Consider the following 23,772-nt stretch of genomic DNA (forward strand, 5'->3'; position numbering starts at 1 on the left):
AGCACGTGTGTCATGGAATGCAGCCCTTCCCCCACCCCTTACCCCAACTGAGCTGGACAGTAAAACAAAACAGTGCAACATACCTATGATTTTTCTTATCCTTATTTTAATGTCAGAGAGAGAAGTGGTTTGCATACATTTTTAAATCATAGAATTTTTTTGCAATACAGAGAAAAACACATTGTTCTGAATTGTATCATTCTTATTGTTTATTACACATTGTTGGCAAAGCCAGCACTGTGGGTGGCCAGGCCCTACAGGCAAGTGGCTGGGGCACTGAAAGATGACTGGAAGCCACGGGCCGTGGTGACCACATAGTGGCAGCCAGCCAGGAAAGCCTGTGTGTTAGGTGTCCTGTGGGGTCACAAGCCAGCAAGGGGGATTATACAGGCAAACTGCAAAGTGTCAGGGGCCTGGGCAGAGGCAGCCCATTCAGGATCAGAGGCTAGACGAAGACACCAGGTAAAAGTCATGGGACATCCTGGAGACTCATGGGCAGACACGAATTCCAGCACCCTTGGGAACTTGGGCTCCTAGAAATAATCCTGGGAGCAGAATCATTTTCAGTCCTGTGATGCAGCCTCACCCACATCTCGTGTCCATGTGCACTGTCTCTGCTCACCAGATTCCATTCATAGGCCCTGCCACCAGTCTCAAAGTGGATTATACTGGTTATGAGTATGACCTAAAGAGCACTGCATGGGAAAAGTAGAGGAAGTGAAAGCAATAATGACAAAATGGGCTTAGGGATCCTGAAAGGACCCCCTTACAGAGTCCATGGCATCTTCGTGGAAGAGGAGCTAAAAAACCTTTAAAATCACACAAACCAATATCTGAATTCTAGCTCAGCCAGTTCATAAATGTGTGATCTTGGGCAAGTGACTTTTCTGAGACTTGGTTTCCTTTTTGTGGACTAAATGTCTCCTAGGACTGTCGGTAGAATAAGTAGGATGCAAATATGTTAGGATAGCACCTTACCCATAGCAGACATCCAACAAAATGAAGCCCACCCTATGTCATTAAGTCCAGTGAATATGAAGTTTTGAGGATTCTTTTATAAAAAACTGGTACTTTGCAGTAAAAACGAACTTATAAGGATTTGGGAAGCTTATTATGGCCTTTCAGAGTACACTGGCTCTTCAAAATTAATGTATATTCTTTCAGTTAACAGGAGAGTTTACACACATTTCATGTTATAAATCATTACGGAACAGCTGTAGAAACTAGAATTTGTAATCCTGTCTGTACATACACAGTGTCATTGAGGTAGACGTTTCTGTATCATTTTTAATACTCTGGGAGGATCCCACCCTTTCCCATGTTCTTCTTTCTCACCCAGATGATAGCATACCTTGAGTTCCATTTTTTAGAAATCACTTTTGTCAGCTTTTCTTTGGAAAGACAAATCTCTGTCCCTCCTGGGGAGGGTGGGAGGGCGAATGACACATTACCAATGCAGTTAGGCGGAGTCACAGCCCCCAAAGACACCCATGTACTCGTTCCTGGAACCTATGAATATTTGACTTTATGTGGCAGAAGGGATTTTATTTTATTTTATTTTTAATTTTTATTTATTTATGATAGTCACAGAGAGAGAGAGAGAGGCAGAGACATAGGCAGAGGGAGAAGCAGGCTCCATGCACCGGGAGCCCGATGTGGGATTTGATCCCGGGTCTCCAGGATCGCGCCCTGGGCCAAAGGCAGGCGCCAAACCGCTGCGCCACCCAAGGATCCCCAGAAGGGATTTTAAAGACGTGATTAAATTAAAGACCTTAAAATGGGGAGATTCATATAGATTATCTGGCCTAGTTTAATCCTAAGAGTCCTTATACATGAAAGAAGGAGGCAGAGAATCAGACTCAGAGAAACAGATGTAAGAGTGGAAGCAGAAGTGCAGTGATGAGATCGTTGGCTTTGAAGGTGGGAGGAGCCACAAGCCCAGGAATGTGGGCAGCATCTTGAGCTAGAGAAGGCAAAGCCGTGGATCCTCCCTTTCTCCCTCTGGAAGGCGTGCAGCCCACCGACACCTTGATTTTAATCCAGGGAGGTTCATTTTGGTGTCTCACCCACAGAGCAGTAAGAATACATTTGTGTTGTCATAAGCCACTACATTTATGGTAATTTGGGACAACAGAAGTAGTAATTAATGCACCTCTCAAGTCTTGTTGTGAAGTAATTTAGTAGATGTTTCATCTAGATCAGTACAGACATGGAACAAGAAGGAACTGGGGAGAAAGACCAAAGAACCCCCCCCAAAAAAAGGTAATGAAAAGATGTCTGAATATGAGTGTATTTTGCATTTCTGGAAATGACCATACAGAACCATCAGATTAAAGGAAACAAAAGAAACCCAAAGAAACCTGAAAACAAACAAATGAAGACTCCTCTCAAATGTGAGGCTGGAGCTGCCCAGTACCTGGAGCCCATGTGATGGTTCATCTGCACATATGCACCCTCCCCATTCCACAGTTACTTTCCAGGTCCAGGTGTCCAAAGCATTATCTTTATCTTGTAATGGCAAAGTACATTTAAGTACTGGACTTTACTTTTTCAAGAAAGAAGACAGAAATAGCTGACTCCCTCATATTCTTCTGTAGTACAAAGGATTTGGGGAATGGTGAGTCATTGTCCATGAAATATAAGAAAACGTTTCAGCCGGGGTGGGGAGTGTGGGACACCCCAGATGATCAACCTGGGAGATTTAATAGGGGCGTGCTTCTGGATACTGCTGCCGGAGGTTTGGGGGCTCTCAGTGGAAGGGACAAAGTTATTATTATTTTTTTGGATTAATAACTTACAAGCATAAGAAGAAAATGTGGGATATGAAGGGTGTTACAGAGATCACTATGGGTTTTGATTTGAGCCAGTTTCAAGCTAGAATAATCCTAAGGCAGGAGAAAAACATAACCATTTGGTGCCTCACTGAATAGTGTGAAGTTTGAAGGATGAAAGGAAAAAGGTAATAGTATCAAAATTGAGGAACTTAAAAAATATGTATGTATTCAATATATATATTATATACTTATGCATTATATAAATATAAATATTACACATTCATATTTTAAAATATATGTACTTATATACACATATCTATACATAAATCTATATCTATCTTTCTATATATGAAAAATCATTGATATATAAGTATGCTATATTAACATTTTACATGGTCATGGAGAAATTTTCCAACTATGAGTACACTTTGGTGAAAAATCTAGAAAGAAATGTAAAACATTACACTAAAGATCTGAAAATGTATCTAGACCATTTGAAAATTCACATCACCATCAAATATGTGATACTAAATATTTCCTAAGCTTTTATTGCAATGAACTCTTTTTATTTCTAGAGCCTTAAAAATAGTAGAAATCATAGCACATCTTGCACAGAAAGGTCTCGACTGGGGAGCAGAGAGCATTGTTACAGGCTATCCTGAAAGGCTGGCAATTCTTGCTGCTTGAGGAGCAATTGATCACACGTTAGTTAGGAAACTCCATATACTGAAAGAATAATTCAAATCAATTGAAATGTGGAAGTTTGAAGACAGGCTATTAGAGTTTAGTCTATCCATTCACCTAACAAAAATATTTTAAGTGCCTTCCAAGTATCAGAGTACTTTTGTAGGCTCTATATACGCACATGGGGTGGAGGGAGACAGGAAAAATAAACAAAAAGTCAGTTTCCATGCAGCTTACACTCTATTGAGGGGACATAACAATAAATGCATGATAATAAATAAATGCATTTAGAAATGTGTAAAGTAGGAGCACCTGAGTGACTCAGGCAGTTGAGCATCTGGCTTTTGCATGATCTTACAGATGTAGGATGGAGCCCTGCATCCGGCTCCCCACTCAGTGGGGAGTCTGCTGGAGATTCTCTCTCCCTCTCCCTCTGGCCATTTCCCCCTCTCTCTCCCTCTCAAATACAAAAATAAATCTTTAAAAAATGTGCAAAGTAGCAAAGTGCTATGGAGAGGCATAAAGTAGGGTAAATAAATTGAGAATGGGGTGGGAAGGTGCTATTTTAGATAGGTGGTGTCAGGAAGGCTGCTTGTTAGGTAAGGGTTGGGGATCCTTGCTCTTCCATAAAGCAGCCACACAGGTAGCTGAGAGAGGCACAATTTGGGTGGAAATGGCAGGAAGCTAAGGCATGCAGTTGAAGCGAGCATCACTTGTGCCTAAGGAAACTCCTCTAGGCTCTTTGTCTCCTGTCTGTGGTCACTAGAGAATTCTGGGCAACTCAGTCCAACTTCAACTGCCACCCAAAACAGATCATCCTAAAGCCACTTTACCCTTTATCCTTTGCTTGACATGGGCACTCTGGACTTTGGAATATTCCCACTGTGCCATTCCTTAAATTTCCCACTGCAAAATAATGAAGGCAGGGCATATATAACCAACCCCTAAAGTACAGCTTCAACCATGAACAGGAGCATTTGAGACAGTGAAAATTCTGGAAACCTTCCCTTTATTATGAGCAGACTTAACCATGAATCTTGTTTCACCGCGTAAAATAGGAAGGACCAGCATAAGAAATGCCATCATGGGGCTTTGAGTAGCCTCTGCACTTCTCAGAGAAAGCCTTGAACACTCTGTGGCCAGCGTGACCTGAGGCGCCTGGGGCTGCTGGTCCTTGAGCCGGGACAGAAGGCTATTTTGGGGGCTTTCCTCTTTGCTTTGCCCTCTGTGTGGTAAAGCAGCAAGAAGCCTTATCAGACAGGAAACAGAAACTTCCAGCTGAACTGGAAAGGAGCCAGAGTTTTAACCCAGAAACGAACAAGCAAACAACAATGGTTGGCTATAGGCTGGAGAAGACAATGGGAGATACAGGGGTCAGGAGGGACTCAGTGGAGGTGCTGCCTGAGGCTCCTGGCTCCGCAAAAGCCTGTTAGCAGTGACCTCTTAGAAACTTGGGGAGCAGGAGGCTTAGAGGCTCAGAGGCTCTAGAAGCAGCCTATGGGAGGTTTTAGAATTTCCAAGAACAGTTTTCTTTCTCTCTCCCTTACTTTTGAAAGCTATGGTTCTGAAGACATCTTTTTATCATATAGGTTGGTCCAAAATCTCCATGGAAGCTCAGAAATTCAGATTTTTGACTCTGTCACTTTGCATCAGTCTTTGCCTTGAGGGGCAATATACAGAAACCTATAGGTTCAGGTGCAAGATTTGGGGGTGAGGGAGACCCCTGGGTGGCTCAGCAGTCGAGCATCTGCCTCTGGCTCAGGCCAGGATCCCGGGGTTCTGGGATCGAGTCCCACATCGGGCTCCCTGTTTGGAGCCTGCTTCTCCCTCTGCCTGTGTCTCTCTCCCTCTCTCTCTCTCTCTGGGTCTCTCAGGAATAAATTTTTAAAAATCTTAAAAAAAAAAAAAAGATTTGGCTAGGGATGAGGGCCTTGGGAATTCTATGGTGGTGACAGAGAAAGTAAAGGACCTGGAGAAACTAAGAACATACAGCCTTGACCCTTGCAAAATCATAGCCTGTCTTGTGTGTTTAAGATGCCACAGGCTCTAACCATATCACCGTTGGTCTTGCTTATTGACACATGCATCTCAGCGGAGGTGGACACACGCTTCCTTCCAGCCTCCCCTCTTCTCGGGCTTCTGCTTTTTGGCTCTTTTCTGCTTGTCCATTGTGCGTCGAGGCCAACCCATCATCTCTGACACATGGGATTAGAGATTCACTGGAGTCCTGTGGTCAGTTTAAACTGTGGCTCTTCAGAGGATGGAGCATGTTTTTGTGTTTGGTTGACTGCTTCTATGTGGACGGTGAGTAGGGACCAGCCAGCTGCTGAGCCTCAGGTATCCTAATGGCCAGGTGGGGGTGTGAGGTCCTGGAAAGGCGGAGCTGGGATTTGCTGGGATCACTGGCTCCTCCCACCCCAGTGATGCCCTTGACCCTGAATTAAGAGGGATAGCTCAGGCTGTCAGGGAGGTGTAAAATGGAGAGCAAGTGGTGTGGAAGAAATGAGAACTGTCTTCCTATCTTCATGACATGCCACGTGATGAGGGGGTTTGGTATTATGTCTTCTGTTTCACTGTTTCCACCGTATTTACATAAAATTTTAAAGCTATATGCCTCTTGCATATTTTTGTCTGTAAATAGTTTCAATATAAGTTCAAAGGATGTAATTTCCCGCATATGCCAAATGATCTCTGTTCATTAAATATATTTTTTATCAAAACTTTGGGGGCACCTGAGTGGTTCAGTTGGTTGAGTAGCTGATTTGATTTCGATTCAGGTCATGATCTCAGGGTCAGGGAATGGAGCCCCACCTCGGGCTTCAGGCTCAGCAAAGAGTCTGCTTCTCCCTTTGCACCCCCTTTGTACTTTCTCTTTCAATAAATAAAATCTTTAAAAACCCCAACTTCGTAGTGTAGATTTTTTTCATTCTCCTTATGGAAAATGTATATACCTTATAATCCAATTGGCAAAGGCAGCCCTCATTGCTAATCAACCAGATTTATTTACTTTGTTAGAAAAAACCTGACCTAATTTTCCAATTTAAATAAATGTGGTCATACATATTCTTATGACAACTACCTCACCTTTGAATTCTAATTCATGAATAGATTAATGGATGGATGGATGGACAGATGGACAGATGAATGGACGCATATATGGATGGATAGATAGAAGCAGCATGGAGGGGATCCCTGGGTGGCTCAGTGGTTTGGCATCTGCCTTTGGCCTGGGGCTGATCCTGGAGCCCTGGGATCGAGTCCCACGTCAGGCTCCTGCATGGAGCCTGCTTAAAAAAAAGAAGAAAAAAAAAAAAGAAGCAGCAGCATGGAGCTTTAGCAAAAGTTTTTTTCTCTGGATAAAATAAGACACTGCTTTCTGAATATTTCTTTGAAGCTCTATTTGCGTTTCTGCTACAAGATATTTTCTGAGGACCTGTGCATTTAAAAAATGTCCTTTTGTTTGTTGCCCAGATTATTTGTGCACATGAGTGAGCTTCAGGCTGAGTGAGAAGTATGTCAGGAAAAGTTGGAGAAAGGCAAGTATAAAGGAGATGATCTTTTAGGCAGGTCAGCTTTGAGAAGGAGGACCTGTGACAGTTGAGGATCTGGTCAATGACTTCCTTAAACTGACCATACTCTAGTACTCGCTGGAAAGTCCTTACATATCCACACTGATATCCAGGTACCCAAGGTAGAAGATCAGTGCCCCAGAGGAGAAGGCAACAGACAGTGGATAAAGTGTAACAAACAATTAAAATCCTCTAAATGCAAAGTGGCCTGCTTTACTTGATGAGTTTCTTGTCATTGAAATTATTTGCATCTGGGTGGTCAGCTGTGAAGCATGCTATAGAAGGAGGGATCCTTGCATTGAGTATAAATTTGACTGGACAATATTTAAAGGATCTTTTCCAACTAAAGGGTCTAAGATGATTTCACTGAGAAGTGCTCAAACTTTGTTAGTGAGCTAAGATCCTGATCTTATTTTGGAATCCTGAAAGAAAACAGAGGAACCCATTATCTTTTAATAAACAATGAGTGTTTATTTTCTTTTTATTTATCTCTGTATCTCTGTTTTTACACATTGGTTCTCTCTTCTAAGTGAAAGTCACTTCTGTTTGCCAACTCTTAACTAACACGATGATCTTAACAGTACACAAAATCACTTCTGTAACTTCAGAAGCAAGAGGGTCTCGAGTCAAATTAGAAAACATATATGAAGTTTCTATATTTGATGTCAACAAGGGGAGACATGAAGCATGAGGAAGGGAATTGAGGTTTGGTGGGAGGGGAGGGCAGAGAGAAAGGTTGGAATATTACCAGAGTTTTCCCACCCTGATAAGGAAAACTCAGGCATGTTACTGATACAACCAAAAAGGGAATGCAGTTGTGGCAGATAGCCTACGTGGATTTTCCAGAAGTTTCTAGTAAGTCTGATCTTGAAGCTGGTGGGCATGTGGATTGGTGGTGGAGGGGGTGCACTTGGGGGATATCACGTATCTGATTGCTGCCTCACAAATGCTCCCACTACTGTTGGTGAACAACTAGAGCTGTGTCACTGACCCCATGGCAGGAAGGGGGATGATTTTGTACAATGCTACTGAGAAAATACTTAGCTTCTGGGTCAGTGGCAAGGGACTGGCCTTTTTCTATTGTTCTGAAGTTAATTTCAGAGGTGGCCCTTCTCTGTGATGCCAGTTACAAAGGTACTCACCAGAGCCAGTGGGTAGTATTGGTTTTCCCTAATGGTCTCTACTAGTCATGACCTTCCTCTAGATTTAGTGGGAACCTCTACTGACTCTTTCCATTTCAAGCTAACCTAGATAGCACGCAATGCAGTCAACTGTTTCTAAATATAGCTGTCCCTGCTGTTGGAATCCATTAAAGTGGTCAGATTTCTAAAGGCATTTTGTATTCTAGAAGCCAGGGGGGTGGTGGGGGTTGTGTCACTTAGAGATCTGTCTGTATCCATGTGCCAACAATTTAATGAAATAGATTACTTTTTAAAGATTTTATTTATTTATTCATGAGAGACACAGAGAGAAAAGCAGAGACACAGGCAGAGGGAGAATCAGGTTCCCTGTGGGGAGCCTGATGTGGGACTCGATCCTGGGACCCCGGGATCACACCCTGAGCCAAAGGCAGATGCTCAACCACTGAGCCACCCAGGGGCCCCAATTAAATAGATTATTATTAACATTTCATTGACCTGATCAAATTACAAGTCAAGGAATCATTCCTATGGAGAGTGTATGAATCACCACTGCTTTCTATTGGTTTTCTCAGCTTGTAAGCAGCTATCTGTAGCAGAAGGACAAATTCCATATTTGTCATCTTTATGAATTAATTGGCTCAGAAAGATAAGCTAGTTAAGAGAAGGGAAAGATAGTATTAGTTATGAGAAAAGCACTGCCTGGGGTGAAGTCAAATCCATACCCAGCCTACCTTGTTACTGCAAATAGTTTCTTCCAAATCCAACAAGTAAAATCACTTAAAAATCAAAATCCATGTTTTTCATGGAAAAGAACAATTGGTAAAATGAATTAAGGACTAACTATGGTAGATACATCATTTGCAAACAAGGTATTATGAGAGATATATCATTTAGTGAATCCAGAGCATTAATACTTTTTATTTAAAACATCCCCACTGCATTACACTGTCTAGATTGAAGAGAAATTCAATGAAGAGACCCTTGATGTGATGATTTTGAAGAATTACAAAGATGCATATCCAAAAGATGACAGAAATGGATGTAAGCATCATTGTTGTCACTCTCAGCTTCAGTATTGGCCAGCTCACCCTACTTTTGAGGTGCCTGGGGGCTCAGACCCCTTGCATGGTGATCTGGTCTTGTATTCATCTTTACTTTTTCAGCATGCTCAGGGCAAACTTTGGATCCTATAAAATATCTATCTTGTGAAAGCATGTATTTTCCCCCCAACAGAGCTTTCTGATTGCTCAAGTATTTTCCAATAGCAAATGGGCAAACAATTGGTGTCAGAATAGGCAAAGTAGTGGCGTGCAGGATGGACTGATGAATGCAAATCTTAGTGGCATGTCTCACTAGCTGTGTGATCTGAAGTCAGCCCTCCTTTGCTTTGTTTTTGTTGCAGTATTAAGTTGGTAGTTCTCTTATGAACCAAGGTTAAAATACTCTGTTTATAAAGCACAGTGCTGAGGAGAGTGAGTTCTACAATCTGAGGCTCTTGTTTCAACATGATTCTCATCAGTGTCTTCATAGAACTCAAATGAGAACCCATCTTTGACAATTATTGCTTATGACTAGTTACTTCTGCCTTTTAATAATGTGAATGCTGTCAGTTAATTCTTGTGGAGAATAACGAGTTCCACTGGAAGATACATGTGGCATCTCCAAAAAACTGAAGCAGGGATCAGGGTGAAGGGCGGTGTGCAAAGATGCCCAAAGAAGACCACACAATTAGACCAGTGAACTTCTGCTCCAAAGAGGAGCTGGCTGCATTCCCTTTACAACTCTGTAAGTGGTCTGGATGGCAGGATGTCTCTTCCAGAAATGTGCTACATGCATACTGTTCCTACACTTACCTTAGTAAGGTATAATTTTAATTAAAAAAAAATTCAAATGAACGTTTAATTGTGAGAATATTTAAATCAACCGAATGGTCAATTAAGCCCAAATGATCAATCCTATTTTCTCACTGAAACATAATTTAAGATTTCACAAACATTTGTGTTTACTAATTCACTCAGCTTGCAGTGGGTAGTCCTGCTTAGATACAAGTAATAGATGCTTAACCCAGTGCCTTCAAACTAAAATGTTACACTTATTTGATGAGTACCTGGGACAGGCAAAATATGTCCGAACAACCGTGCTCGGAAGAACTGTGGAGATGGAGCTGGACCGGAGCTGGACCTTGGGGAAATGAGTGATAGAGGGCATCTTTTTCTTACCTTTATCTCTCGAATCTCATTCATCTCATTTTTTTCTCCACATCAGTTTCTGATGTGCTGATATGATAAAACATGGCTGCTAACTAGTGTGTCACCCTCCTGGCTACATGAGAGGAAACTGACCCCCAGAGCCTCTACTCCTCAAACTAAAAATTCTATGGGAAATTTTTTGATCAGTCCAACGAGTTACCAATCCCTGGATCAATTGACTGAGGTCAAGAGAGCAGAGTTGCTTTACAAAATTGCTTCCCATGTAACCATTCAGATTAAGAGGTAGCAATTCCTTCCCAAAGCTATTTATCATTTCCCTCCAATGTACCTCTCAGTTAAAAATCAACTCATGCCTGGTTGATCTTTCCAACATTAACATGTTCTTATGGCTCATTAGTTTTTCCATACTCTCAGCCATTGTTTTTTCCTCCCTATAGTTATAGGTTATATCTAATATATTTATGTAGCAAATTATGGGAGACTTCAGTACAACAGAAAGCTTTTCTTATTCAATCTCTGTTAATTTCACATGAAACTGCCTGATCATAGAGTGTAAGAAAAGTAGTTCATTTTCTAGCAAGTTGGATAGATCTCCTTAGGAATCATCATAAAATGGAACATCAAATCAGACAGGGTTTGCCCTAGTTGAGAGCATGTGTCCAAATCATAAGCCAAAAATGAGGATTTAATTAATGATAAAGGAGAGAGAGAGGGACAGAGAGTTAGAGAACGTTTTCTTGCTCTTATTCACAAGATGAATATCAGGAAGTTTCCACACTCAGGAGGCATTGTTTGGTTTTTATGGTACATGCTGTGCATAAGAGCCATAAATTAACCAAGAAACACATTAAGAAAAAAAATTCACGTCTCTTGCTAAGAGTGACTTCGGTTGGTACCTGCACCTGTAGTAACTTTAAAGTTGGTGTAATGAAATACTATGCTTGATTTTTATTTTCAGTAAGAAAGCATTTCTGATGGGTCCAAAGAAACAAACAGAAAGAAAAGAAAAAGATGAGCATTTCTTTTAAAAGGAGGAAAATAAAAGCCTCTGTTAATGTATCTACCTAGAGAGAAGTATGTTTCCTCACATATACTTTTGGAATAAGGACTGCATGTGTAGATAGATTTTACACGTGCTTAATACACATCCCTAACACATTATTGTGAGTGTTTTGGGTTATGACAGTAGAAATCTTGGTTGCTGAAGAAAATTCTGGTGTATATAAAAAAGAAAGAGTAGTCAGTGCAAATACTGGCGTCGTTAAGAATTAGCCCTTCTGCACGTTCTCCCTTTCACACAACAAATGGCTGCTGCTGTGTAGACCTTGGATGATAAAGAAAGCAAACCACATTCTTTGTTTATTAAAAGTTTTATTTCCTTATTTCACTGTTAAACTCAGTATAATATCACCACAAAGTTGCAGGCATCATTTTATAGTACAGACAATGGATATATTTTCAGGAGAAAGAATGAGCGTGGCATGTGGCATACTTGAAATGCCTACTGAGGAAGGGGTGGCCACCAGGTCATAGAAATGGGTAAATTCAGTGCCTTTGGTAAAGATGTGGACACTGTTTTAGATACAACTAGGATACATGCCTTTTGCTTACAAAGCAAATATATAGCCATCTCTTTTTGGGCAGTGGTTTCTCACTACATCCTCATGAACGAGAAGGGTGTGATTACTGAATGCATCGTAGATGCTGCCCACAAAGCTTTCTGCCCACAGAAATCAATGTGTTGCTCAGCAACTTGGGAGGCCCATTCTCATTTAATTATCCCTCAAACCTGCACCAGCTTAGTTCATATGTGTTTAAACAAAAAGAAAATCAAAAGAGGTGTTGCTTGAAATGTTGCCTACCATGGCTCTAAGCACAAAGCCCCAAGGAAATTTCTCTGACGGTTGGTACATAGGTGGCTGAAAAGCCCACGGACTGGATGAGGAAGGGAGATAAGACAGGACTTTTGTTCAGTTGCTTGCAGAACAGAATGGATTCTTCCCTAACTTCCCATACCAAGCAGAACTACATGCAGGCAGGCTTTACACTCAATGACAGATCTTCATCTGCACAAACAGAACACTGATCTTCATGACCTCTCCAGGCCCTCTCAGTCTTCTCATACAGGGACAACTGGAGAGGACTCCAGAGAGTTGACCAGTCAGGTCAAAAGATCCCGAACTCTAGTGATAAAAGAGATTTGATTTTTTTTTTTTCCTTTCTGGACTCTTAATTCTGTCAATGACTTCAAGTCTGTTTAAATAGTCCTCCTTGTTGCTTAGTAACATTTTCATAAGCTAATAATCATCACATTTTCCCTTAAGTTACTTTCCAGGCTCAGTGACCCCTGACTACAGTAGCAGTGTGGGGCAGGGGTGTGTACATAGTTCTGTTAAGTGTGTGTTACATGGATTATAAGGACTTTATATTTAACGTTCAACAGCATTTATCAAATGTCCACTCTTTGACAGACACTGTGCCAGCCACAGGAGACAGACACATGCATGAGATCCACTTGGTGGCATCCAGGAACTCACAGAATTGAGGATAAAAATAGTTTGGGGCTGGGTGTGAAAACTGTAGAAGTGTTAAGTATTTTCGACTTTGAGAAAGAACGGTAATATGCTTTGATATTCAGGGGATTATTTATTCTAGGTTAAGAATAGGGTTACTGGATTCTGATTTGGGGGATGGTCAGGGTAGTTAACACTTGTCTATTGTTGAGGCTATGGTTTCGTTTTGCATTTGCCTTTTATGTAGGCAAAAGATCTTGTGTAACTCAGATCGGGGGTGCCCCGAGCCCGGGCCAGAGTGAGAGGGCCAGACCTCAGCGTTCAGTCTCCGTGGTTCTGCTACGACCACCACAGGCCTAATGTCCTCCTGAAGCACTGGTTCTACCCAAGTGCTTGGTGTCCACATCTACACATCCAAGAGCACCGTCTACCTGGGTGTGTGAGGCTGCTAGTGTCACTATGTCCACTGAATGTCAGGAATACCTGCCTATTTTGGAGCCAGTCTGTAGGACATGGTGCAGGATTAAAGTTGCACTGATTAGAGTGGCTGTAACTAACTTGTCTTTGTTCATCTTTTGTTCTCTCATCAGCCCCCTTTCTCAGGCAGGAACACTCAAGCCAGAGAAAGGGAACAAAGTTGACGTCTCCAGTTCTAAGTTCTATTTGCAAATTCAGATCCTTGCGTGTTGTCATTTAGTACAAACATCTGGAGGCAACCCAGAGAGTGTAAGCAATGTGTCCGGCAGAGGACATGTTAAGTCCCTGGTGATAGACCTGGGCCGAGAACTCAGGCCCCCATGCTGCCCCTTCTGCCTGCTAAGTCTAGTGCTTCTTTCTGCCATCTTCACTGGTCCTCTGAAGGTGATGGACAGTGATGGATGGTCCAATTTCTTAGTAATATGTCACCTTCTGGGAATCATCTCTACTCAGGTAAGTATGGGAACCCGGAATGAGCCCCAGGCTCTGTGCTTGTTCATGTGGTCTGGATCAGAGTCCTCCACCAGCCTGAGCCCTGGCACTCTTCTGCCCTCCTGAGGGCAACCTGAGGCACCCTCCACATCAGACTGCCTTCCCACGTCTCACAATCCATCCTGAGGGGCTCTTGTCCCTCTCCAGAGCCATGAACTTGCTCCATCTTCTAGAAGGCCAGTTGACAGAGAAAGCTGATATGCTTGAAAGTCCTTACCCACTGCAGCTTCTAATGCATAATGATGTGCTTCTGTTTGTTTTCTCTGTCAGAGTGTAGAACTAGGATATGTGAAAGCGTGAACAGAGATGAGTCAAGGCTGCATTTAAGGCAAGGATGACTCAGGAAAACGTGAAGAGCCAGCAGAGAACACAGATGGCTGAGGGGCCAGAGAAGAGAGCCAAGGGAGGTAGGGGACCAGACAGGTCGCTTCCCTTATCCATCGGGAAAGGCCTGGAGAACAGAAGATGGGAGAGTGGATGTACATGTGTATTCATGTGAGTGTCAGGGGCATTTTTCATGTGCGGCTTATTTCAGGCTTAGGTATTTTGCTCTTTCCGTTAAAGTGAATAATCATGAAAACTCTGCAGACCTCATTCATGTGGAATAAAATAGGTTGAGGATGAAGACATTTTGATCTTAAGTAAATGCCAAATACCCTCTCACATCCACCCATTTGGGAAGTGCATGAGTAGCTGTGTCCAGTTATAAATGCTCCTACCACTTTGATCACCCATATCCTAAATCCCCCTTATTCAAAAAGAGTCTATTTTTCTTATTTTCCTTCTCTGAAAGCATCCTAAGAGTTGGTCCTACCTTTCTATAAACACAATCAGTGATTAGCATAGAGAAGCAGCTTTCATCCATAAGAGATTTAAAAGTGGGGAAGTTCAAGCAGAGTGGCTACTGACCTTCGCAGTTATGCCAAAGCTCGGGGGTTCTCCATTTCTCGAATTAAACGCTCTCTAATTTGGTTTGAATATTTCAAACAGGGAACAGCCCTTTGGGAGGAAGGCAGCAGAGAAGTTTCAAAGAGAAGAGAAATTACGGAAGTCCTGGGACACTCAGGTCAGCATTCACATCTTTATTAGTGCTAGGCCAACGGGAGCAGTAAAATATAGATGCAGTTGCTCACCAGACGCTTCACAGGTGGGTCACAGAACATTCCGTAGTTTGCTATATGTCTTAGAAAATAGTCTCTGGTTTCTCTTGTTCTTTGGTTGAATGTGCCCCCCACCCAAAAAAAAAAAATTCTTTCAATTACGCTGATCTTTTTTTTTTTTTTAAAATACCCTTGTCATGTGATTGCAAACACCACAGGGGAGGGTTGCCTCGTTCAGTTCCCATCAGGTTTAACTAAAGACTGGTTTTAAATGTTCACATCAACGTTACAGTTGGCTTTTTATTACCCAGGAGTTAGGGACTTGTTGACGCCAGCAGGGTGGCTGTCTCCTTCTTCTCAGCCTCGTGAAAAGCTCAAGAGATTTACTCATGGCCCAAGTGCACCCGAAAGAATTGCTTTCAAGGGACACCGCAGCTGAAGACTGAAGAGTAATATTTATCAACGTTAAACAGACACTTGGTGAAGTATGCATAAATATTTCTTCATATAAACAGAGCACGAAATTAAATAGTTCAGAAACACAAACAGCACTGAGTCCACATCCACTGTCGTCAGCTGTAAACACCAGCTCACACTGAACACAAAAGCAGCTGCTACCCTGGCCCTGGGTCCGAGACGTGAGGCTCTGTACAAGGTGAGATTGCTTCTCGGCCCTGCCACCCCCCACCCCTCCCGTTCCCCACACAGCCCTCGCAGAAAGGAAAAGAAGGTAACCCCAACCACTACAGCAGTGACAAAAATGACAAGCAGCGGCAGCACCCCTCCCCCCATCCCCAAATACAACATTTAGCTTTTGGATCAATTCTAAGGGGATACAGAACACATTTTTTCTTTTTTTTTTTTCGAAACGGAAGGAAATCAACCAGAAGCAATACTTTTCAAAACATTCATACTTTCTCCAGAAGACACACGAGTTCCCAAACCCCACCTATGACTGGGTGAAGGTGACACAACAAACCCTGAACAGCACGGGCCATGGCCAAGCAACACAGGCCGAACCCTCTTCCATCTAGAAGGTGCCAGGTAGCAAGAACTCAAAGACCACGCTCTCCTCCCCTCCTCATGATGTCACTTCTGCTCGGCCATATGTATTGCTGGGTGTGACACTATTGACTGGCTTTCAAACAGTTTGGGTAGCAGAAATTTTGTTGGGAAACATTCAGATTTAGATGATTGAATTCAAACTTGTGGCTGTGGTTCGTGTTTTGAGCTCAGAGGGACCCCGATCTCATTGAGCTTTGTGGAGATCAGCAAACTGCCCTGCTTACACTCAGGGTCTGGTAAAGCCCTGGTGCTGCATCTGCTTTGGGGTGGGTGGGTGGAGGGGGTGGCCGCTCTGCACACACCTGCTGGAAGGGCCTGGCCACGCTCTGCTGCAGGTTCCCCAGGGTGGTTTGTGGAAGAAAATGCCCTGGTTTCCAAAACATTACATTGATGTTGTGTTAGGATCCTAGAGAACTTCAGTCATCAGAGTATTAAAAACATATATTGCAAGAATGATTTGCGAGCTCAGTGATTCCCACTATATATATATATATATATATATATATATATATATATATACACACATATATATATATATACACGCACACACACACACGCACACACGCACACACATATATATATACTTCTATATTTTTATTGGTATGAAACTGGAACTGCACAAAACAGTACTTTGCAAGAATCGAGTCCACAGATGGGGTTTAACAACACACACCAAAGAAAGACAGAAAGCTCTACTGGGACAAGGAGGTTCAGCTTTGCAACGTATGAAAGAATTTCAGAACCATGGATTCACTAGCCTGATGTGTCCCACATGGGATGCAGATCACCACGTTTGGGATCTCGGAAGGAACGTGGCAACTGAGTCAGCTAGGTCTGTGCCTCTGAGATTCCAGTGGTCACGGGAACTCAAAGAACCCAGCAGATCAATTTGGGTATGTAATTGCTATGAAACAATTTTTCTTTTCCTCTTTAAGAAAAAACACCTTAAAAGTCTATTTCAGGATAAATTTCTTTGTATTCGGTAGGACGCTTTATTTTCTTTTTTGCTGAATTGGTATTTGACTTTCTATATTAAGATGGATTTATTCAATGGGTCAGTAAACAGGCAGCTTCCTTTATATCTGGGTGATTAAAAAAACCAATCCATTTTTATCACCCTTGGAAATCACCCCCACCCTCAGCTCACACTCCCCTAAGGTTTGTGGGTTGATGTGTGCGTTTGGTCACTGCGATGGACAGAGCCTCCCTCTACGAGGCCTGCTCGGGCATGCGCTTGTGAAAAATGACTGACTGTCTCTGCTGGTACTGCTGCTTGCGCCGCTTGCGTTTGTCACACTGACACAGCAGCAGCATCTTGAAAGTGGTTCTGAATGTTTTGTTACACAGCGCATAGCACACGGGGTTCACCGTGCTGTTGATGTAGCACAGCCAGTAGCCCAGATTCCAATAGGTTTTGGGTATGCAGCTGTCACAAAAGGTGTTCACCAGAACCATGATATTGTAGGGGGTCCAGGTGATGATGAAGGCTAGCAGGATGGCACTGAGGGTCTGAGCCGCCTTCTTCTCCTTGATGAGGGACATCCGTTTCCGCTTGGTGATCTGACTTCTGGTCTTGAGAGCAAATCTCTTGGCCAGGGTGGCTTCCTTGAAGGACAGAGGTAGAGTGGCCGTGGTCTTCCCTGCTGAGGAGTTGACCTCAGACATCTTGGTCGGGTCCACGGCTGACTCTAATTGGATGGGAAGCTTGGAGAAGCTCTTCTGGAAACTGCCTCCATCGTCTAGGCTCTTCTGGGCCTGCAGCTTGCTGCCTTTCCTGTCCAAGTCTCCCAGCCCCAGCTCCTCGTCAGGCACCTGCAGGTTGTCTGCTGAGGGTAATTTGGTGGCATTGAGGATGGTGCTGTGACCGGGCAGCTTGAGCACGATCGAATAGATGGCTCTTGTCTCAGAGCCTATGTCTTCCTCATCGGAGGAGGCAGAGTTTTCCAGGGAGGCAGCGGCATCGTTGTTATTCCAGCTGTCACTGCTGCTGTGGTCTGGGTCCATCTGCTCGGTGCTGGGCTTCCAGCTCTTGGTGGCAAACCAGAAGTGGCAGCGGCCGTACTTCTTCCTGGCCGAGCGTTTCAGGCTCTGCTGCTGGAGCTCATAGCTGCTGCAGCTTCGAGAGCTGCCTGTGGGGTGGACGAAGTTCTCGGCCTCTGCTTCCGTCCCGGACGCCTGCAGCCCGGCAAGCTCTTTGGTGCGTTTCTCGGTCTCCTTATAGATCCTCCAGTATAAAATAGTCATGATGGTGACGGGCATATAGAAGGCAGCGATGGCCGTGCCGAACGTGATGGTGGGCTCGCTGAGGAACTGAATGAAGCACTCTCCGGGGGGCACAGTTCTCTTCCCGACAAAGTACTGCCAGAACAAGATGGCAGGGGCCCAGAGGATGAAAGAGATGACCCATGCCAGGCCTATCATCACTCCAGCTCTTTTTGTGGTTCTTTTGGCTCGGTAGGTGAGGGGCCGCGTAATGGAAAAGTACCTGTCAAAGCTAATGACCAGGAGATTCATAACGGAGGCGTTGCTAGCCACGTAGTCGATGGAGAGCCACAGGTCACAGGCCAGGTTTCCCAAAGCCCATCGATTCATGATGATGTAGGTGGTAAACAGGTTCATGGAGATGACCCCAATGATCAGATCCGCACAGGCCAGACTTAAGAGGAAGTAGTTATTGACCGTCTTCAGCTGCTTGTTGACCTTGAAGGCCACGATCACCAGGATGTTGCCGATGATGGTCACCAAGGCCAGGATGCCTGTCAGGAATGCAATGAAGACCACCTGCCAGATGGTGTGACCTCCCAGCGGGTCGCTGGTGGTGTCATTTGAGGAGGACAAATTTCCAGCTGCCTGAGAAATGTTGTAGCTGCCGAAGTGAGTGACGGTGCCTGGAGGCAGCCCTGCGTCCAAGGGGCCATGCACCCAGGACAAGCTGATGTTTGGAAACAAAGGCGAGGTTGTACTGTTAGTGTGCAAGGTCATTGTGATTCTCGGACATAGTCTGGAGAGATAAGAGAAAAGACGCAGTTAGAGAAACATCTGCCTTTGTTTGATTGGTTTTTTGCATCGCACAATTTAAAAATACATGGGAGATGGCTTACAGGATGCTCACTCTCAGGCCGGAAATATCCAGCTCTTTCTCTTACTTTAAAGGTAAGGAGATTAGAGCAGGTAGTTTGATTTGTTTGTGCACAGTTAGCTGGTGGCATGCACCGCATTCTCCTCATTTTCGAAGTGTATACCACGTCCCCTTTCACATTATGCTGTCATCAAACCAAATCTCTTATTACTTTTTCTAAAGATTTTATTTATTTGTTCATGAGACTCACAGAGAGAGAGAGAGAGAGAGAGAGAGAGAGAGAGGCAGAGACACAGGCAGAGGGAGAAGCAGGCTCCATGCAGGGAGCCCATTGCAGAACTCGATCCCAGGACCCCAGGATCACGCCCTAGGCCGACGGCAGGCTCTAAACCGCTGAGCCACCCAGGGATCCCCAAATCTCTTATTTTAAAGAGAAGTGGTTGGGGGGGAACACTTGGGTGGCTCAGTGATTGAGTGTCTGCCTCTGGCTCAGGTCGTGATCCCGGGGTCCTGGGATCGAGTCCCACGTCAGGGTCCCCACAGGGAGCCTGCTTCTCCCCCTGCCTGTGTTTCTGCCTCTCTCTCAGTGTCTCTCATGTTATTCATAAATAAAACCTTTAAAAAAAATAAAGATAAGGGGGAAAATATGAGATGCTTCTAGGCTACTGATGCAGCATAGCTTTATTATCATGCTACTCGATAAACTGATCTTATTCGTCTGCATTTTTTCCACCTGGGCCCATACCTATCCCAGGCTGGAGAAATACACAGTGTTAAGGAGACAGCAAGCACTTAAGCCTCCCTGGCATGAGCAACATCAACCCAGAACAAGTGTAATTCACTTTGATTTGTATCACCTCTTTAAGACGCAGATAGAAAAGCAGCATATTGGTTCTGTATGGTGGTTGATAGCGGTATACAAAGCAGCTGTCATATATTTGATAATATGCAGGATCTTTGCCAGAATATTCTGAATGGACCCCACCGGTTTTGAATATTTTCAGTATTTAGATATTTTAACTTTAGTGCTGAGAAAGTATTTTAGCACCACACGCACACCTTTGGTACAAAGACTTGCAAAATCGCAATTAGTTCTTCAAACACTTGTTAACCAAGATACATAAATAACTAAGAATCATTAGAGTGGATGCATCACCAGTAAGACCCCTGAGCTGTCACAGAAAGTTCTAGGTGAGACTTGCCCCATCCCCTCAGATCCTCCGGGGTTGTTGGCCTAGGGATGCTCACACATCACCAGCCACTGTGGACTTGACCCAGTAAATCATTCCTCAACGAGTGTCAGTCTATGAGTTCAATGTCAGATAATCCTAGCAAAATACTATTGGGAACACTTGTGTTTCGGCTCTTGATTTAAAAAGTGGTAACTATGAACTCTTATGTACAAATATGTACATAAATCACCTGGCAAGAGCCCTGGATCAAGCCTTTAGACATCGCATATCACAACAGTCTCTCAACAGACAGCGGTCAGATTCACACACAGCCTTTTGAAATGGCCTCAGCACAGAGTAGGAAGACTTTGCAGTCCCAATGGCGGAGGTTCAAATCTCGGCTCAGCCACTTCCTGGGGTGGGGTCTTGGGTATTAACTTTTTTTGAGTACCAGTTTTCTCATTGAAAAATAGAAATAGGCATGCAAGCTGGTACAGCCACTCTGGAAAACAGTGTGGAGGTTCCTCAGGAAGTTAAAAATAGAGCTACCCTATGACCCAGCAATTGCACTACTGGATATTTACCCCAAAGATACAGATGTAGTGAAAGGACAGGACACTTGCACCCCAGTGTTCATAGCAGCAATGTCCACAATAGCCAAACTGTGGAAGGAGCCATGATGTCCTTTGACAGATGAATGAATAAGATGTGGTCTAGATACACAATAGTATATTACTCAGCCATCAGAAAGGAAGAATACCCACCATTTGCTTCGATGTGGATGGAACTGGAGGATATTATGCTGAGTGAAGTAAGTCAATTGGAGAAGGACAATCATCATATGGTTTCACTCATTTGTGGAATATAAGAAATAGTGAAAGGTATTATAGGGGAAAGGAAGGGAATTGACTGGGAAAATTAGAGAGGGTGACAAAACTCCTAAATCTGGGAAATGAACAAAGGGTTGTGTAAGGGGAGGCAGGCGGGGGGATGGGGTGACTGGGTGACAGGCACTGAGGAGGGCACTTGATGGGATAAGCACTGGGTGTTATATGTTGGCAAATTGAATTTAAATAAAAAATTAATTAATTAATTAACAAAGAAAAATAGGAATGAAACATTCTGTATAAACTGTTGAGAAATTTAATCTAGAATTCAATAGTAAGTGGTCAAAAAAACTTTGTGTCTCAAGGCAATGTTCTAATATGTGTAAAGTACTTAGTATGGAGCCTGGCACAGAGTGTGTGCTTTATAAGCATAGGGTCTATTGTTACTTTACTGTTCTTTTTATTGAACAATGAACTCACTTTGTTTTGGCTTTCAGATGCTCAAAGTTCAATATAGTGCAATAATAAATTATTAAAAGAGAATATATATTGGACACTTCCTAACTGGTACATGTTGTGCAAATCACCATATGTTTTGTCTCATTTAATCTTTAAAATAATCACATTTTATAAAAAAGAGAGACTCAGAGAGTTAAGTAATTTGTCCAAATATCAAGCTAAGGAGAGGGGAGAGGTTCACACCCAGATCATCTCAAGCTCACCACCTCCTAGCTCCATGGTGATGTTTCTCTAACTCTCCACTAACCTGTCCAGATGCTGCATACAATGAGCCTCTCCTAACTGGCTAAAACTCATACATCTTCACGTGGATTTATTTATTTATTTATTTATTTATTTATTTATTTATTTATTTATTTTTAAAGATTTTATTTATTCATGAGAGACAGAGAGAGAGAGAGAGAGAGAGAGAGAGAGACGCAAAGACACAGGCAGAGAGAGAAGCCGATTCCATGTAGGGAGCCTGATGTGGGACTTGATTCTGGAACTCCAGGATCATGCCCTGGGCCTAAGGCAGGCGCTTAACCACTAAGCCACCCAGGCGTCCCTTCATGTGGAATTAATGTGCACATAAAAATTAATGAGATACTGTTTGTCACCTAAAAGATAAGCAAAATATAAACGATTGGATGGATGAAGGCAGTATTGAGGACAGGGTGAAGGAAATAGTTTCATGGTCTCAGCTACAGAGTAAATTGGTCAACAATGTGAGATGTAATTTAGCAGCATTTGTCAGAATAATGCACAAATACCCAGATCTCAGGAGCTGACAATGTGTATGTGTAGTATATATGTATTGTGGGTGTGTGTATAAACATAAAGTACACGGTTGGACATACACAATCTTACATACACTTACATACACATATATACTTGTATGTATTTATTTCAGCACTACCTGAAATAGTAAAAAAATTAGTCTAAACATTCTAATGTATTGTTCTATTACAGAGAAGAATAGTTTAAGGACTTCTGTATAATCCATACATGAAATCTCCCACAAGTCACCAATTTCCAATTACAGATAATGGATAGAGTTTTCTTCCTTATTTCTTTTCACTCCTCTGGGTTTTATTAGGTGCAATCAACTCATCCTCACCTCCAACTTGTTCCCACTGAAGGATGTCCATATCTGGGAGGTGCTACCTGGTGTTTGGGTAGTCAACTGCATTTAGTTTCTTCCCAGATGCAAATGCAGAAGATCTATCTGCTCTCTCCCTCTACCCGGTTCCTGGGTTCCCATGGTTCCTCAAGGTGTCTTCCCATCTTCCATATCACACCTGCACCCATGTGGATAGAAGAGAACAGACTTCTCTTGGACCAGACAGAGTCCAACATCCCATCTCTGAGGTTTACAGTCACCTCCTCCTGGGGAGGCGAGGGACTCTCTGGCATCCTCCACTACTTGTGCTCCAATGAGTATTCTTCACGTGATCACCCTTAGTCATGGATTTCTCTTCTACCTGCCCCATAACCCTGCTAATCTTTTACACATTCTTTGAACAGCTTTATCTCCCCAACGGCTTTCATCCCAAAGCTTCCTGGACATAGCAGCTGAGTTTGTGTCCTTGCTTGGGTGGGACTGTGGCCTGTAGTACATTCCCTCCTTCTTCCTGCTCCTCCTCTCTGCTCCAGCCCCTGCTGCGTGCTCTGAATCTCACACAACCTTGTACAGCACCTTTTAAAAAAGCACAGCACCTTTTAAAAAAAGCACCTTCTAAGTCTCTGCCATCACATCCCATGGAGTTGATCATGTTCATAGCTTTGGCCTGGCAGATTTTCTTGTAAATCACTATAATGGCCAATAACCCCAGTGCTTCATATTTGTGTTGATGATACATCTGTCTCCTCTCTTCTTTGTTTATTCTTGTCAATGCCATGCAGTGGATATCTGCTCATCTTTCCTTCAGCCATTCTTTTGGAAATGCCCTGTTATCTACAGTATGTATTTCTGGAAGGGCATCAACCACACAGCCCTGACTCCTCTACCTCAGCAATAAACATGAAGAAAACATGCAAACAGGATCAGTAAGAGTAAATTTAGGGAGCTGATAAGGATTCTTGAAAGAGAGAGCTTCTCTGTCCTTTGGGATTTCTAGGTACTGGCAACCTATTTATATCCACATGGAAAATCTGAGAAGCAAGCAAA

At 43.1% G+C, this 23,772-nt stretch overlaps 1 protein-coding gene across 21 annotated transcripts in view; it reads right to left on the reverse strand.

Annotated features, from left to right (window-relative positions):
- Window positions 1-16,605: 16,605 nt before the first annotated feature.
- Window positions 16,606-23,772, reverse strand: part of CHRM3 (cholinergic receptor muscarinic 3) — a 506,233-nt gene continuing 499,066 nt past the window's right edge. For all 21 annotated transcript variants that reach the window (XM_072755878.1, XM_026008746.2, XM_072755885.1 and 18 more), the window contains one exon: window positions 16,606-19,027. In XM_072755878.1, coding sequence (XP_072611979.1) covers window positions 17,236-19,008 — 1,773 coding nt within the window. In that variant the 5' untranslated portion in view covers window positions 19,009-19,027 and the 3' untranslated portion in view covers window positions 16,606-17,235. The remainder of the gene's footprint in view (window positions 19,028-23,772) is intronic.

This window comes from Vulpes vulpes, chromosome 4, assembly GCF_048418805.1.
Source record: "Vulpes vulpes isolate BD-2025 chromosome 4, VulVul3, whole genome shotgun sequence".
NCBI classification, from domain to species: Eukaryota; Metazoa; Chordata; class Mammalia; order Carnivora; family Canidae; genus Vulpes; species Vulpes vulpes.